At 43.5% G+C, this 16,028-nt stretch overlaps 2 protein-coding genes and 1 pseudogene across 2 annotated transcripts; 2 read left to right on the top strand and 1 right to left on the bottom strand.

Annotated features, from left to right (window-relative positions):
• The first annotated feature begins 68 nt into the window (after positions 1–68).
• On the top strand, positions 69–4,179 carry LOC120733059 (annotated as a pseudogene).
• Positions 4,180–7,125: 2,946 nt separating this feature from the next.
• LOC120733058 lies at positions 7,126–9,636 on the bottom strand. Its single transcript, XM_040031054.1, has 4 exons — positions 9,451–9,636; positions 8,919–9,217; positions 8,453–8,561; positions 7,126–7,202 (listed from the first exon to the last, which is right to left on the bottom strand). The coding sequence occupies exons 1-4, from the start codon at positions 9,608–9,610 to the stop codon at positions 7,126–7,128; spliced, it is 645 nt and encodes a 214-aa protein (XP_039886988.1). The 5' UTR covers positions 9,611–9,636.
• Positions 9,637–11,645: 2,009 nt separating this feature from the next.
• On the top strand, positions 11,646–16,028 carry LOC120733057 (C-type mannose receptor 2-like). Its single transcript, XM_040031053.1, has 5 exons — positions 11,646–11,773; positions 13,991–14,350; positions 14,436–14,762; positions 14,833–14,930; positions 15,322–16,028. Exons 1-5 carry the CDS (start codon positions 11,665–11,667, stop codon positions 15,460–15,462), a joined length of 1,035 nt encoding a protein of 344 aa, XP_039886987.1. The 5' UTR covers positions 11,646–11,664; the 3' UTR covers positions 15,463–16,028.

The following is a 16,028-nucleotide window of genomic DNA, read 5'->3' as shown; positions in this document are numbered from 1 at the left end:
CTGGGGGGTCAGTTCCTTAATCGTAATTATGCAAATTATCATGACCATTGATCAACAACCACTGACCAATGGCCATGAGTCCCATTCACAGAGGCTGGAAGATCAAGGTGCACCCGGTGGAGGTGGGGTGCAGGGGCTTTGTTGCCAGTACAACAGCAAAGCTGCTTAGAGACTGGGATCAGAGGACAGGCGCAACGGCAGGCTATAAGAGAGCTAGCTAACACTGCTGAGAGGACCAGTCACTGGCTATGGTTAAAAAGGGCTGACATCACTCAGTCAGCTAACCACGAGAGAAAAGAAATTCTCCGCTCTTCTCCCCTCTGCTCTTCTTCCCTTTTCTGGGAGGCAGTGGGGAGGAAGAGCGTACAGCCGGATCCGGCGGGGAGGTGTGGGAAGCCAGATCGGGCGCCCCTCTTCCACCTCTCCTCTCTGCTCTCTCCTATCTTGTCCCTTTTGTCTTACTTCTCTCGATCACCTTTTCTATCCCTTTGAAGAAGTGAGGCTCCATAAATGCTAAACAGGTGAGTATTATTTCTAAGTTGCAGTGAAAAGATAGAAAATAAACTGTAGGAAACTAAACAGAAGAAAGGAGAGAAATAATAAGTTAACATAAACCACTGACACTCCAGGGCCTGACCAACCCTGGCAGGGCCTCCTTGGATGAGGGATTCTAGTGATAATGGCCGAAACACCCGATGAATCCAAGGTCCACTGCTGATGATGTGTCCCAAATTTAAAATGATAATCTAGATCAGATCTCTAATCCCTAAACCTAACCAAGGAAGGAAAATGGCAGATTAGCCTGGGTAAAAGACCGACAGTTGAGGCACACAACGATGCGTGCTGCTGGCAAAGTTTCTGGGCTTTCCTCATAACAGCCGTCCCTCAAGAGTCTCTCCATCTAAACAAGCATTATCAGGGACTGTAACACCTAGTCCTCACTGAATCTCTGTCTCTCTTCCACAGCATGTCTTTATCCCGTCTTCCTTCTCTCACCCCAACCAATCACAGCAGATGGCCCCGCCCATACCTGACCATGGTTCTGCCGGAGGTTTCTTCCTGTTAAAAGGGAGTTTTTCCTTCCCACTGTTGCTAAAGCAGTGGGGATCGTATGCAATGTTGCCTGTAATTTTTCATGTGTCTGCGCAAACACACAAACACCCTGAGCGGTGCCTCGGACCACTGTGAGTAACATCAGACGTGTGCAGTTTAATTCTTCTGTTAAAGTATTTCTGTTAGAATACAGTGGAACTTACGAATACCCCGTTTCATGAAAAATTCAAGTTACGAAGGCGCTGAACGGCGATATTTCTGCCCGTGTTACGGCAAAATGCCCGCGTAACGAAATCCGCTGGCTCTGATTGGCTGAGCCTACAATGCCCACAATGTCTTCTGAATCACGTGACAACCCCTTGGCTTCCGTACTTGTTGTTCTAGTTAGCAATTAGCCTACAGCCTATCGTTCAGCATCGCCTCACTCAAAACGCGCGATGGGTGCTTCGACCCTCGGGAACAAATCGGGGTTCCGCTGTAGCTCTAATTAAGTGCATTAGCCCGCTTACAGTGAAAAGTGCAAACATCTTGTCCATGACCTGTGCAGTATATTAACACCAAATTGGAAGTGAAAATTACTTAAACCCCAATTTTGAAAACAATATTTTTTCATGCTCTGACTTGTATAACGAGTCTGTGTGAAGCTCCTGCTGTGGTCTGGGAGACAGTCCTGGAACTCTTTGTCTGCAAAATACACTATTTAATTACCAATGTTGGGCAAGTTATTTTGAAAAAGTAATTAATTATAGTTACTAGTTAATTCTTCAAAAAAGAGTTTTGCAAACAACAAAGCTATTTACCTAAAAATGCAGCCGAGGCAGTTTTTATAACCATTTCAAACTATTTACAGAACAATCAGGTGTTCTGCATCAAATATGAGTCACGCAAATTATTTGTGTCCACTACAAAGGAGAAAATCACAGCCTGATCCCTGCAGGCCTGACAGCAGCAGGTGTAGCACTGCTCCTGCTTCCACCTGCGTTTACACTTTAATCTGCCTTTGTTGGCTTTTTGGCAGAACTGCGACATTCAGCAGCCGCCTCATTGTTCTGACACACAAACTAAAACTATCCACAAAACAACACATTAACTACACACTCCAAACACGCTAAACGTCACAAATCTCTCACATCTAAAACCTCGCTCTCTCTCACCACCGTCACTCCTCAAATGAATTGTTACGTATTTATTTCAATTTGAATGAAGGTTGGATTGTTTGTGCGCGGAGACTGCGTCAGCAGGTTTCGCATGCGCGCAGCTCAGAGGAAACATTTGTGTTTTCTCTGTTGTCTTTGTTAATGCAGGGTCTTCACCTTACAATATCAGCGCCTCGAGGCAACATTTGTTGTGATTTTGCGCTATGTAAATAAAGCTGAATTGAATCGCGTGACGTTGACGTAGAAAAGAAAGAAATATGTGCAACAAAAAAAACCTGTTGAATAAATCAAACATGGCAAAAGCCGGAGTGACGAAATTAGAAGAACGATTGCAGCCTGTTGGCAACAAACTGACAGCAAGCACATCCTGACTCTCACATGTCACAACCCGGTGTTTCAGCTAACAGGGCGAGCTGAGGATCCAGCAGACATTCCCAGGAAAGCATCATCAGTGTTCACAGTCTGATGATGGAAAGAGTCGAGGATGGTCCACGTATCACATGTAGGTTAAAAATTAGAGCACATCACACATGATAACAAACATGCACTTTTCAAGCTTTGTCCAATGAAAGATCAGAAAGCAGGTCAAACATCCAGGGTACCACAGATCCTTTCACAGACTGTTATACTGTGATGCTGATGTTCAGCGTGGTTTTTCACCAGAGCTCAACAGAAGCATTAAATCTGATGTTTACAGTGAAAAACGGCAGATTGGAGAGGGGGAGGTGAGAGGCACATCAGCAGCATTTTTCCACTGTTTGGTCATTTTGATGAAATGTTGCGACAAATAGGAAATTTCAATATTTTCTATTAAGAGGTTAAAAAAAATGAGGTTCAGAGCTGATCGCAAAGAAATCAAACCCAGTGTGTCAGTCAGTGTCTTCATCAGCACTGCTGACCGCACGTTTAAAGAAGACGTCATTCAGTCGGCTCATTAAAACGTAAGGATGGCAGTTTGGGACAAAAACAGTCTGTGGGCTCCTGTTCCTGCTGGCAGGTAAGACGTGTTTAACATTTTTATGTGTCTTATTGTAGCTGCTTGTGTTTTCACATCAAACCTTTCTTCCTGGCAGCCCGACTTCTTTACGTTTCGGAAACTTTGTTTTAGAGCTTCACACACAGCAGTCTGTATTTTCTGTCTCTGAACTGAGTCACTGTGTTCGGATCTCAGCTCTGTGTTTGCTCTTCTTTAGGTGCTGTGGGTGAAACTGTGATCTATCCTCTCAGGTCTACCTGTGCTGTCAGAGGATCCACTGCCACCCTCCGCTGCACCTTCACACCTCTGAAGTCTTTCAAAGTGAATCAAACAGAAGTTCCACCAAAGATCGTCAGAGTCCTCTGGTGTCAGAACCACCGGTACTGCTACACTAACACTCCGTCTGTGTGTGACAGTGACTCAGCAAACATCGATCCTCGTTATCAATATCTGGGAGACAAGAAGACAAACTTTACAGATCAGAGATGTTCAGCAGGGAGACAACGCAAGCTTTCGCTTCAGGATGGAAGCTGATCATGTTAAAGGACGTTTTACTAACCAGACAGGAGTGAATGTCAGAGTTGATGGTGAGAGAAAAATATCCTGGTTCTGACACAAATATTAATCTTTAATATTAACGACTGTTTATTAAAACTAATGAACTCTTTGATTTTAGATTCGTCTAAAATGAGAATAATCAGCTCCAGTGATGATAAAAAGTTGAGCAGAGGTGAAACCGTCACACTGCTCTGCGCTTCAGTCTGCACTTTCCACCAACTGGAGGTCACGTGGTTCAAAGATGGCCACGCCCTCTCAGACACTGGCCCCTCCCTCCTTCTCATCCTGACTGCAGAGGACTCTGGGAACTACACCTGTGCTCTGAAGACCAACATGGAGACTGTCTCTGAGCCGCACAGCCTGCAGGTGGAGGCAGAGGCAGGTTGGCGTGATCAGTTTCTCTCAGATTTTCTTCTCCGTCAAACAGCTGCATGATGTTAAAAGTTTAGGTGGTTAAAAATGAGTCTAACACAAGTGCAGCCTGTTCATGATCCGTCTGCAATCAGGGAGTCTTAAATCAAGCCCACAAAGGTCTGTCAGTGTGTTTGGAGGCACCGTTTCAGCTTCCTTTTGCTTCTTGCTTTAGTTTCAGCTGTGAGAAAACACCCAGTCTGTTTTTATTCAAACACGTGGATATATTCTTATTTCTGTGACAGCTTTGATGTTGGTTAAAATGATTCAGTGTTTCTTTGCATTGCTGCGACTCATTAGCAGTGTTGGGACTAACGCGTTATTAAGTAACGCGTTACAGTAACTACGTTATTATTGTGGTAACGAGCACGGTAACTAGTTATTATGCCAAAATCAGGAACGCGTTACTCGTTACTGGGATTTAGATAGGCTCGTTACTCGTTACTTCGTGTGGTGGCATCGCGGAGCTTCCACAGATTCAGTAACATTAGCAAGTGGTGGAGGCCAGCAGGTGGATGAGGGAAGGGGGATGCAGAAGGAAAAGAGACCCGAGGCGGCCCCCGGTCCGAGTGTCAGGTGAACTGAACTTCAGGTAAGAAGTTATGACCTGCAGTCCATCTGGGTCAGATATGAACCAAGTTTAGGTGGAGTTTATTCTCGTTATGCTGACTTTTCCGTACTGCGTGCTAGCTAGCATGACGGAGTTTCTATACAGCTGGGTGGTGCTATGATGTTACTGATGTTGAACTTTATTTTGTTCATAAGGTTAATTATTAGAGTTGCCAAACATCCCATAAAAAACGGAATCCTCTCGTATTAAACGAAAATATTATATTATTATTATGTAATATTACGCGTTTCGTGTCCCGGACTTCAGCTACAATGAAAAAGACACAAAGCTGGATTTATTCTGTCTTTGCTGCACAGCTGCCTCTTCTCATCCTCTCCCCTCCCTCTCCTGTTGCTCCTTCAGTCATGAAACTGATCGATCTGATGTTTGCTGGAGCCACAGCTGGAAAGCTGCTGGTCATGATGTCGGTTGGATATGTGGTGAGAGGGAAACATGGAGATGAAACCAGGAGATGTCCTTACTGAACCATCAGAGCTGAACAGGTGATGGAGAAACAGGTTTACCTTTTAGGTGACAGGAATGAGTTGAAGTTATGAACTGTTTCTGAGAGTACTTGAAGTAACTGAGTTACTTTTGATAGAAGTAACTAGTAATGTAACTAAGTTACTAATTTAAAGTAACTTACCCAACACTGCTTTCCATGCTTTCAGAGTTGTGGGGATTAATCCAGCTCCAACAAGTCTCAGGTGTATCTTACCAGCAGCAGCCCAGGAATAAAGCGCCCGAAGATCAACTTCTCTCCGAAGCTGACAAAGCAGCACAGGAAAGCTGTCTCTCTCTTCCCCCGCTTCCTCCGATGAGACCTCTGAAGCAAAAATGAGCTGACTGCCAAGAATGGAGATAAACCAGGTGCTGCGCCGACCCAGTACTGTGACAGAAAACCTCTTTAAAGAGCCATGCAGGGATCACATCCACGGGAGAACCAGAAGGTTTCATTTGTCTAACCATCTCGTTAAGAAGTGTAATTGAGATGGGTTCAAACTGGTACAAGGCAGCTGAACAGGGACTAAACGTGGATGGGTCATATGTAGGAGGTATTATTGCTGACCTGATGGACTTATCTGTCAGAGCCTTCCAGGGTGGCAGACTGGGGCACGTTTAAAATAGAACTGATGGTCTTATAAAGAGCGCGGGGCATTATGACAATTTGATGCGATCACTTGATGCGCTTTGGGGTCCTTAGGACCACGTAAAGCGCTATACAAATACAGGCCATTTACCATTTTTTACCTGAGAAAAATGTGTTTTTTTCATTTTTCACTGTATGTTGATAGCATTCCCAACAGTCCTTTAATATTTCAAAAGAAACCTGCAGTTTGTCTTTCTTCCACTTTCGCTCTGCTCTCCTGCATTGACGTCTGACCGCTCGGGTGGATTCATTTAACCAGGGCTGGGGAATACGTTTAGGCCGCCTGGTTTTTGATGGAGCCACAATGTTTAGGGTCTCAGTACAGGTTTCCTGGAACTGCAAAAGCAGCTCATAGTAAGCCGGGGGGTTCAATGGTCACTCCAGCCGGCGAGAGCAGCGGACTCCCGGCTTCATCGTTTTCAGACCCCCGCTCTGTCGCTACTCAGGTTAAACATGATATTTAAGTCACTCGGAGAACTTAAAAATGTAATTGTTTTCCTTTTTTCGGTGTTTCATTTGTTCCGGAGTAAATTGGTTTGGCTGAGATCAAAGTTATTAGATTAAATACAACTTTATTAATCCATCGGGTGGTTTTCACACAGCTGAATAAACGTTAAACAGAAAACTGATTAAACAGAAGTGTGAGACGGTCGAGAATTTATGCCAGCGTCCTGTTATATTTTAGATAGCACGGAGCAGACGGCCGAGTTTATTAAACTCCACCGAGACAGCGCTGACGCAGATCTGACGGCTGGACCGTCCCATTTCACCGTCTCGCACCTCGAAGGACCCGGCCCACGTAGACCGCGAAGGCCGGGTCCTCCGAAGGATGCGGCCGACATTTTGGGACACGGCTTCTGTGTCTGAGCACATGTGACGGTGCAGAGCCGGGGAAGGCGGGGCTTGTTCCTTCCTAACCAGTAGGGGTGTTAAATAAACTCTTTGGGGTTTTATTTCATATTTATATTATTTATCTGTTATTACTGATTTACTTTAGCTCAACTCAGTGATTAACAGAATAATGATGAATCACAATTAACAATAACAATGTTGTATTGCATTACTGAGCCGTGTAAACTCACTGGGTTACAACATCATTGTGTTCTCTAGTACTTTGGAGGAACGTGAAACCAGGCTTCTACATGTCATTCAGCAAGTGGGAGAATATGGGTTGAACCTTTCTCCCCAAAAGTGCTCCTTTTTCCAAAGTTCAGTGCGATACTTGAGACACATTGTTTCTAGCAAAGTTGTAGAGACTGATCCCGAGAAGCTCAGAGCTCTCAGAACCTGACCATGACCCCAGACACTCAGTGAGCTCAAGTCTTTTCTAGGCTTTGTAGGGTACTATCGACGGTTTGTGAAGGACTGACCAAAACTTGTCAAACCCCTGAATGATTTCACCAAAGGCTAACCACCACAGAGGAAGGGCAGAAAGGTAACACCTGGCCCTAGTGGGTATTGAACCCTAAAGTGCTGCTTTCCAACTGTTTTTGAAGTAATCATAGATTTAATTGGAAAGTAAATCTTAAATGAAATTAAATCTCTGCTCCAGTACAGCTGGATTTCATTTCATTGATTTGCACATCATTGCTGATCATGTTGTTTACATTTTCACAATAACTGCTGAATCCAACTGTTACATTTGCAGTTTTAACAAACAGTGAGGAACTATTACAAAATATATGTGAAAATGTTGGATATGTTTAAAATGACATTTTGAATGAAAGATATCCGCTGGTGTGTGAGCAGTTGAGCTTTTCCGCCCTTTCCAGAATTATAATGGTTACAGCTTCACTCAGATATCACTGAGGCGGTGACGCAGCCATGCAAACACAGTGATCGCATGCAAAACTCTGCTTCACATTCAAATGAAGACACAAACCTGAGACGTGATGTAGCAGACGTGTTCAAGGTTTGATGCTGTGAGAAAAGCTTTATTACACTTACAGACTAACACTGCAGAAGAAAGTCAGAGAGGATGAATACATGAGCAATGTTTACTGTTTATGACCTCAGTCTGGCTTCATGGTTTCACAGCTCACTCACCATGTGGTGGTTGATGGAGGTCAGTTTGAGTTTGCTTCTCAGATGAATTTGAATAAGGCCGATTTTTGCATTAAGAAAATACTCCTGATATCTTTAAACAAATAAACCTGAATGAACACTTTCAGCCTACGTCTGGCTTTACATGATGTACGATGCTTTTCTGAGAGAGGATTTAGGAGCAGATGTTTATTATGTGGATGATTTTAACTGTTTCCAGTTCAGCAGACTGGATGCTTCTCTTCCAAATAAAGATGATCATATTTCAGTCCTCACTGTGTTTTTGTGTGTTTATGCAAGAAAATGACCAGAGTGAGAGCAAACGAGGCTCCATTTAAACATGTAACTCAGTTGCATGTGGAGATGTTAAAAAACAATAATAAATTGGTTTAAATACATTTTATAATATTTATTATGAAGAGAGAGCTGAGTGTAAAAGCAGCTGATGTCACTTCCTGGTGTGCAGACTAAACCGCCACAGTCTTCCTTCTCACAGTAACCGGCTGTCTCCTCCTCTCTGTGGAAAACCTTCCCATCAGGCTGCGTCCTCCACCTCAGCTTCACCTCCTCTCTGATCCCTTGCTCCGCCAGCTTCTCCCTCACCTGAAACACAGTTTTCACACATTAACAGAAGCTCCTCGTTAATCAATCACTGAGACTGATTATTGACAGTGTAGAGAGAAAGCGTTATAACCTGATAAAGACACAGTGACTGATTTCTAACCAGCACAGGATGATTGAATTTCATTCTTCCCCAGTGATGTATCTCATCAGCAAAGACACACAACTGTTAAACTTGTCTCCATTGATCTCAGTGACATGTTTAACAGTTGTGTATTTGGACATTTTCTTCCCGCTTGTTTGAAATACGACATGTTATCAAAGTCAGAAAGGTCGAGATCCTAAAAAGCCTGTGCCCCAGTTTGGCTGGAAAAGCAACGATGATGATGATTGGTCCACCATCACACAGTCCCCATCTCCTGATTGCAAAGTCAGAGGCAGGAGCTGGACGTCGCTGCCATCGGACCACTCCCAGCTGTTGCTCAAACCAATCCAGGCAAGTGAGAAAGAGGGAATCGGCCATCTATTTCCATTCACTGAATAACTATCATACATGTGTGACGCCAGCAGAGTCACGATCTCCGTGTTGTTCACCACACTGTTGACGGTGCTCAGGTCTGTGTACCTGTCCCTGCAGTAGGACCGAGCGCCATGAAAGCTCCTCGAGTCCTGCACCAGGATGTAACGGCCAGCATCACCTGGAAGAGAAACGAGCAGACAGAGTCAGAGCACAGGCTGGAAATGTTCACCAACAACATTCGCCTTTTTTAAACTACAAGCTGTTATTTTTAAGAAATGCTGATCATGATATCTTTTCTTCGACTAAATATGTTTTAGTTGTACATAATAATATAAATATATAAATATATATATCTATCTGAGAGACTATTGTTCCTTCGTCGTGGTGCTTTTAGGTGCCGATGCCACTCACCGCTGTAACAGATGAAGTGCTTCCCTTCTGAACACTCTCTGGTCGACCAGAATCCCAATGCAGATACCGTCACACACTTCCCCACACCAGGCTCGCCTGTGCCCCAGTTTGTGAAGGTTGATTTACCTGTTCCAGTATAAAACCACTTCCAGGGTAACATTATACCACGGAGTCAGGTACTTCTGATTAGAGACCTTAGTTTTCACAGGAGCTACAGTATCCAGAGTCGTACGTAGTGAGGAGGTAAAATTATTAACAAGATAATCGACCTCTGTTGGAGTAGTGTTCAGATAGCTGCTCTGCTCTGTGTTGGTACAGGGCATTGAAGATGATAACAGTGGGTGGATTATATTCTTAAACTTAGTTACAGCGCTTTCAGAAAGACATCTACTGTGATAAAGTCTACTCTCCACTGCTGTGTAATCAATTATTGTAAATGTAAATGTTATCAAGAAATGATCAGACAGGAGAGGGTTTTCAGGAAACACTGTTAAATGTTCAGTTTCTATGCCATATGTTAAAACAAGATCTAGAGTGTGATTAAAGTGGTGGGTGGGTTCTTTTAGAGTTTGAGAGAAGCCAGTTGAGTCTAATAACAGATTAAATGCCATGTTGAGGCTGCCATTTTTAGCATCTACATGGATGTTAAAATCACCCACAATAATTATTTTATCTGAGCTCAGAACTAAATTAGATAAAAAGTCTGAGAAATCAGACAGAAACTCTGTGTAAGGCCCAGGTGGACGATAGATGATAACAAGTAAGACTGGTGTCTGAGTTTCACAGCTGGGGTGGACGAGGCTAAGCATCAGGCTTTCAAATGAATTAAAAGTCTGTCTGGGTCTTTGGTTGATTAATAGGCTGGTGTGAAAAATTGCTGCCACACCAATTGTGGGCATATAAATAATGTTTTATTGAACAACTGTGTTGAAAATGTGTTTTGTGAGGCTCAACCGGCTCCTTCATAGAAACTGCCCGGAGCCTAACCAGAGGCTGAGCTGGAGGCCTCAGCTAACTCTGAACCAGTGAGAGTTTTTAAGTCGGACCTGCCACGTCAGCTGGAAAATTGAGGTTTCTCAGTCATCCAGGTCATTGTATTCTAAGGAGTGGGCTTTAAGGTGTCTGGGAAGGGATCTCAAAACTCCTCAGAACTCTATATTGGAGACACCAAAAAGCCATTTCATAAACGCATGGCACAACATAGAGGAGCCACCTTGGCGGGACAGGACTTGGCTCTCCATCTGCATCTAAAGGACAAAGGTCACTCTTTCAAGGACACTAATGTTCAAAATTTGGACTGAGAAGACAGATGGTTTGAAAGACAAGTGAAGAAGCCATCTATGTCCACAATGAACAACCCTCTTTGAACAGAGGCTTTCCACACCAACTGTCTGCCATCAATAAGCCAGTTTGGTGATCCTTCCTAGATGCCTTAATGCCCACTCACATCATGAACCATTTCAACTCAGGAAATCACATGATAGGGTGGGGCTAAGTTTCACAGTGAGCTCACCCGAAATCTTGGCTGATTGTGACCCACACCCGTTTTCACACCTTGGCCCGTGTGATTAGGTAGAGGATCAATAGCGGGTCCATGACCCCCTTGGGGGACACTCCCATAGAGCTTGAAAATCTGGCAGTCACCACCAATTGACCTTAAAACTGAAGAAGCTTCTCGCATGAAACATCTTCAAGAAAATTAAAGAAGATCAGATGCTTTTCTTTCCAAGTTCTTTAGATTATTCAAGGAACATTGAAGTGGTCGGGCAGACGTCAGTCTGTTTGCATCTGTACTAACTTTGAATAAGTCATCTTCAGTTAAACGACTCTGAGCATCTTTAATCAAATGCACTTTAATGAACACTGGGCTGCTTTCTAAAACCACTTTTACAAAGTCTACAAAGATGGACGTGGGAGGAGGAGCGAGGATGACATTTATATCGGATGAAGAGTTCTGACTGTGTCACAGCTGCACAGACGTCTCATCGTGTCGGGTATGTTCTGCATATGTTTGGTTTATTTGATAATCTCACACATTCATTGTCTGGTATTCTAATAAACAAAATGATGATAATTGAAGGAAGACAATATTTTTAAAGTTGAACGTTTCAAATGTTGAATATGTTTGATAGTTTTGTTTGAATGATTAGATTAGATAGAAATGGAGTGAATGACAGAAACAGCTGCCTCTTTGTTGATGCTGCTTTAAGTGTTATGATTAATAATGAACGAGCAGCTGCAGATGAGATTCATGAGGACGTCTTCACAGTTTTTCAGCTCTCAGTCATGAAGAGGTGTGGACTGATCCTGCTGCTGCTCTCAGGTCTGTGAACTCATCTCAGTCGCCTCATTTACAGTTTGAATAAAACGTTTGATATCAGAAAGTCAAAGAAAGCACAAAGTGAACTGCTCCATAGGGATTATTTTAAAGGTGTCTGTAAACGAGCTTCAAGCAGTCACAGGAACACTCGTACAATCTCCAAAGACCTTTGTCATGTCAACTGAACTTCTAAAGGTTTCTTTGGGTCCAGTTAGAAGTTTGATTGACAGTTTAATAGTCGGCAGTTTGTAACAGTTTGTATAAAGTGAAGTAAAAGAGTAAAGAAAGAAAGGAGGGAAGAGTCAGTGCATGAACGTGGCTGTTTGTGTGCACTGCTGAGAAAAACACGTCTTGATTTTATTTTCTGTGTAGAAATCTGACTGAAAGCCTGAAACGCTGCAAACCCGTCAGCTCGCTGAAAAAGATCCTGACTGCTTTTACCACGTCCGTGTGCACGTTAGAGCAGGGCGATATGGCCAAAAATATTTATCACGATATAAATTTGAAAATTTGCGATAACGATATAACTGACAATATAATTGATGTGAGACAAAATACAACTCCACAACTTTGCTAGCGCACAAAAAAACCCATCCATTTATTTTCACTTAAACAAGCAGCTGTTTTATGTGCATTAAAGCTATATAAACATTTAACAATGCAAATGCAAATTCTTTGCTGAAAGTTTAACCAAAAGGCATTTCCAGTAGAAATGGGCTGACATATCCTGAGCATAACCAAGTATAACATCCACCAAAGTTAAAAAGAGGAGCTTTGCAACATTAAACTGCAGTGAGCCAAATAAAAAAGTCAAATATGTATTTTTCGGACCATAAGGTGCACGGGATTATAAGACACATTAAGGGAAACAAAGCAGTCAGATAAATCAAGCTTTATTCAACTCATTCTTCTTGCTTCCTCCACTTCTGTACCATCGATTCATTAATGCTGTTTTCTATCACAGCGGCTCTATTCCCATGTTGTTGCAGTATATTAATGACTAGCCTCGTATTGTGGATGGATAATCTCAGTTGTTCTCCTGACGAGTTTGGTCCGTTTATAGCATCCTGCCATGCGACTGTATTTGTCTCTAACCATCAGGAACCTTCACGTTAACTTTTATCGAGTGGAAAAGTGTTAGCGTTCATCCTCCAGCTTCAGTGTTTATGCTATGCTAACATAGCTGTGTTGCTAGCGATCACGTAGCACATCATTATATACCAGCTAGCCCAACTTCAGTAACTTTACAAACGTCACTGCTGTTTAGTTTCCTGTCTTCATTTATGTTGGAAGTGATAGCAGAGCAGTATGTTTGAATTTTTTCAGAAATCTCTCAGTCAGAACAAGCAAAACTAGCGAGCTAACTTCCGCTAGCTTCCTGCTAACTTCTAAAATGTAATAAATTCTGTTTTCATGGATGCTTGGATGCTAAACTTCATAGTTACACCTGGTAAATCAGCAATGCTGATTGTTTTATTAAAGATGAGAGAATTTAGACAGTTTTTAACTCTCAGTGACGCTGCAGTGTTTGTTTGACTTTGGGACCTGAACGATCTGACGGACAAACACCAAACCAGTTCCACATCACTGAAGTTGCACCATTTTTACAAACCTATTCTGGTTCATCCGTTTCACTCAACGATCCGCTTTCCCCCTTCTCATTCTCCGTTTCCGCCATGTTTTTTCGGCCATGTGCGTATGAAAACAAAGGCACTGCACATGCGCGTTTTACCCATATTCTGTTACGATATTTCATTTTCTTATCGTTGCCTAACATTGTACCGGTATTACCGTGAACGGTATAATATGGCCCAGCCCTAGTGCACGTGTTGTTCAGCTGTGAGCCTCGACCACTAACACGTCGTTTTCCTTCATTGTGCACACTGAAGAGGAAAAATCGTCCAAATACATGTGCAATAAGGCCAGAGTGAAAAACAAACTTAGCACTGTTAAAGCAGCTTTTTAACCTGATGTGAGAGTTTCGCCCTGGAGCAGGAAACCAGTGTGGAGGTGTCCACAGGCACCGTAAAACAGCTTTTAACCAGTACACGAGTTACACATCCTTTGAAGGACACATATATTAACATATATTCACGTCTTTAAAAATGTCAACAAAAAGTTTGTGTTGTGGTATTATGTAAAGAATTTATTCTCCTGATGACTAAAATAGTCGAGCTGAGGTGAGTCTGTGACCGCGCTGACTGACTCGTGTCCTCTCAGGTTACGTGATGGTCTGCCATCTTCAGTCTGATCAGTTAGTCAGACAGCTCCACCTGGTTGACCTGCAGAAGTCCTGGAACGATGCTCAGCAATACTGCAGAGATGAGCACATTGACCTCGCCATCGTTAACAGCTCAGCTCTCATCCAGGAAGCTCAGAAAAGGGCGGGGAGCACCGAGGCGTGGATTGGACTCTCCAGGAGCGGCTGGAAATGGTCTCGCCTCGGTCCAGTTCAGTCATCCTGGTTTAATATGTGGTCACCGGGACAGCCAGGGACTGATGAGTGTGTTACAATATCTAGTGATGGATCATGGTCCACAAGACTGTGCTCAGAACAACATAGCTTTGTCTGCTATGACGGTGAGTGTTTCAGACTTTGGTACCAGGGTTTGACAAACTGAACATTTTAGCTGCAGGTTTGAATCCGTCTGATCTTTTGTTTCAGCTACGACTAACAAACGCATCCTGGTGAAGAACTCAATGACCTGGTCTGATGCTCAGTCATACTGCAGACAGACGTACACAGACCTGAGCACCATCACCAACACGCAGGACAACACCCAGATAGCTTTGATGTTGCCGTTTACTGATGACGCCTGGATTGGACTGTACAGAAAATACTGGACGTGGTCAAACTCGAGCACAGCCTCCAACCTGCCGTGGGGGCCCGGGCAGCCTGATAACAGCGTAAACTGTGCCACAATAGTCGGATCAACAGGCTCCTTCAACAGTCATAACTGTAGTGACCAACGCCCCTTCCTCTGCTCCAGAGGTGAGTCTGTCCTCTGTGTTTCTGCACAGTCTGGTCCTCCTGGGCTCATCGGGCTTTTCTTTCTCTGCAGATGTCAAACCTTCAGCCTCGAGGTCAGTGAAGGTTCAGCTGAGGGCGGGATCTGCAGACCTGAACGACCCCACAGTGCAAGAATCCATCCTGCAGCAGGTCAGAGGTCACACGGGCCCCGATACAAGGAACAGACCGCTATAACTACTGTGAAATGATAGAGAGCAGTGAGTCTGTGCAGGTTCAGGGACACGTGACAGCACACAGCTGCAGAGATACGGGGCTCGTTTAATGCAATCCCATCCATTTGTATTATTTAACCTTTTTTAACTGGTAACTTGAAGAAGTCATTTAATTTCAGATTACTGTGAGGAGACGACGTGAACCAATGACAGGCAATGAGGCCTAATTCCAGACTTCAGTTTCATCCCCAGCCAGTTCATTTAGTTCATTTCCCCCAGAAACAGCACGAACAACGTTTTCTGCTCACTACAGAAACAACGGCTGATTAATGAGGAGCTTCTGTTAATGTGTGAAAACTGTGTTTCAGGTGAGGGAGAAGCTGGTGGAGCAAGGGATCAGAGAGGAGGTGAAGCTGAGGTGGAGGACGCAGCCTGATGGGAAGGTTTTCCACAGAGAGGAGGAGACAGCCGCTTACTGTGAGAAGGAAGACTGTGGCGGTTTAGTCTGAACGTTATTGGCTGATGTTCCTCAGATGATCTGCTGTGTAATTCAACTTATTTCCATCTCTGTACTCTGACTGCTGGACTGTAACAGCGTAGCTTTGCATGACTGACAGTTGGAAATCATCCTTCTTTATCCTAAGCTCAGATCACAGAGTGTCTGACGAGCTGTTTTATGCCTCTTTGTTTCTTCTGACTGGTGAAGCTAAAGTTTGCAGGTGAGCAGGTGGGCGGACCTTCTGTGTCTCAGATATAAATGTTCATGATATCCTGTCTCTACATATGAAAGTTCAAGAGGAGAAAAAGGTGAAACTGAGTGTTCAGAGCAGCCTGATGTCTGAGCTTTTTGACTTCATACTTTATAGTTCAAATGAGCACCCAGCAATATAACAGTAGATATGCCGTATACGTCAGTGAATCGGGCATTCATGCTCTCTATTATCATATTAAATATACATTTTTCTGTCTCAGAAATGTCTCTGCTGCTGTTTGATTCTGTAAACTACAGTCATGGCTCTGCATCCATCTTCATTGTAAACTCTATTCAATAAAGTCTATTGATATTTTATTGTCC

This window comes from Simochromis diagramma, unplaced genomic scaffold (assembly GCF_900408965.1).
Source record: "Simochromis diagramma unplaced genomic scaffold, fSimDia1.1 OVJJ01000361.1, whole genome shotgun sequence".
Classification (NCBI taxonomy): Eukaryota; Metazoa; Chordata; class Actinopteri; order Cichliformes; family Cichlidae; genus Simochromis; species Simochromis diagramma.
Note: the sequence above shows the minus strand (reverse complement) of the source record. Positions and strands in the feature narration are given on the sequence as shown.

What these genes read in the sequence shown, in the direction of transcription:
- LOC120733058 (XM_040031054.1), bottom strand. Translation starts at nt 9,610, where the DNA reads ATGTTACCCTGGAAGTGGTTTTATACTGGAACAGGTAAATCAACCTTC. An exon ending in GCACTTCATCTGTTACAGCG is followed by an intron (nt 9,218 to 9,450) that starts GTGAGTGGCATC and finishes TTTCTCTTCCAG; the next exon opens with GTGATGCTGGCCGTTACATC. An exon ending in GAGATGGGGACTGTGTGATG is followed by an intron (nt 8,562 to 8,918) that starts GTGGACCAATCA and finishes ACTGTGTTTCAG; the next exon opens with GTGAGGGAGAAGCTGGCGGA.
- LOC120733057 (XM_040031053.1), top strand. Translation starts at nt 11,665, where the DNA reads ATGATTAATAATGAACGAGCAGCTGCAGATGAGATTCATGAGGACGTC. An exon ending in GATCCTGCTGCTGCTCTCAG is followed by an intron (nt 11,774 to 13,990) that starts GTCTGTGAACTC and finishes GTGTCCTCTCAG; the next exon opens with GTTACGTGATGGTCTGCCAT. An exon ending in CCCCTTCCTCTGCTCCAGAG is followed by an intron (nt 14,763 to 14,832) that starts GTGAGTCTGTCC and finishes CTTTCTCTGCAG; the next exon opens with ATGTCAAACCTTCAGCCTCG.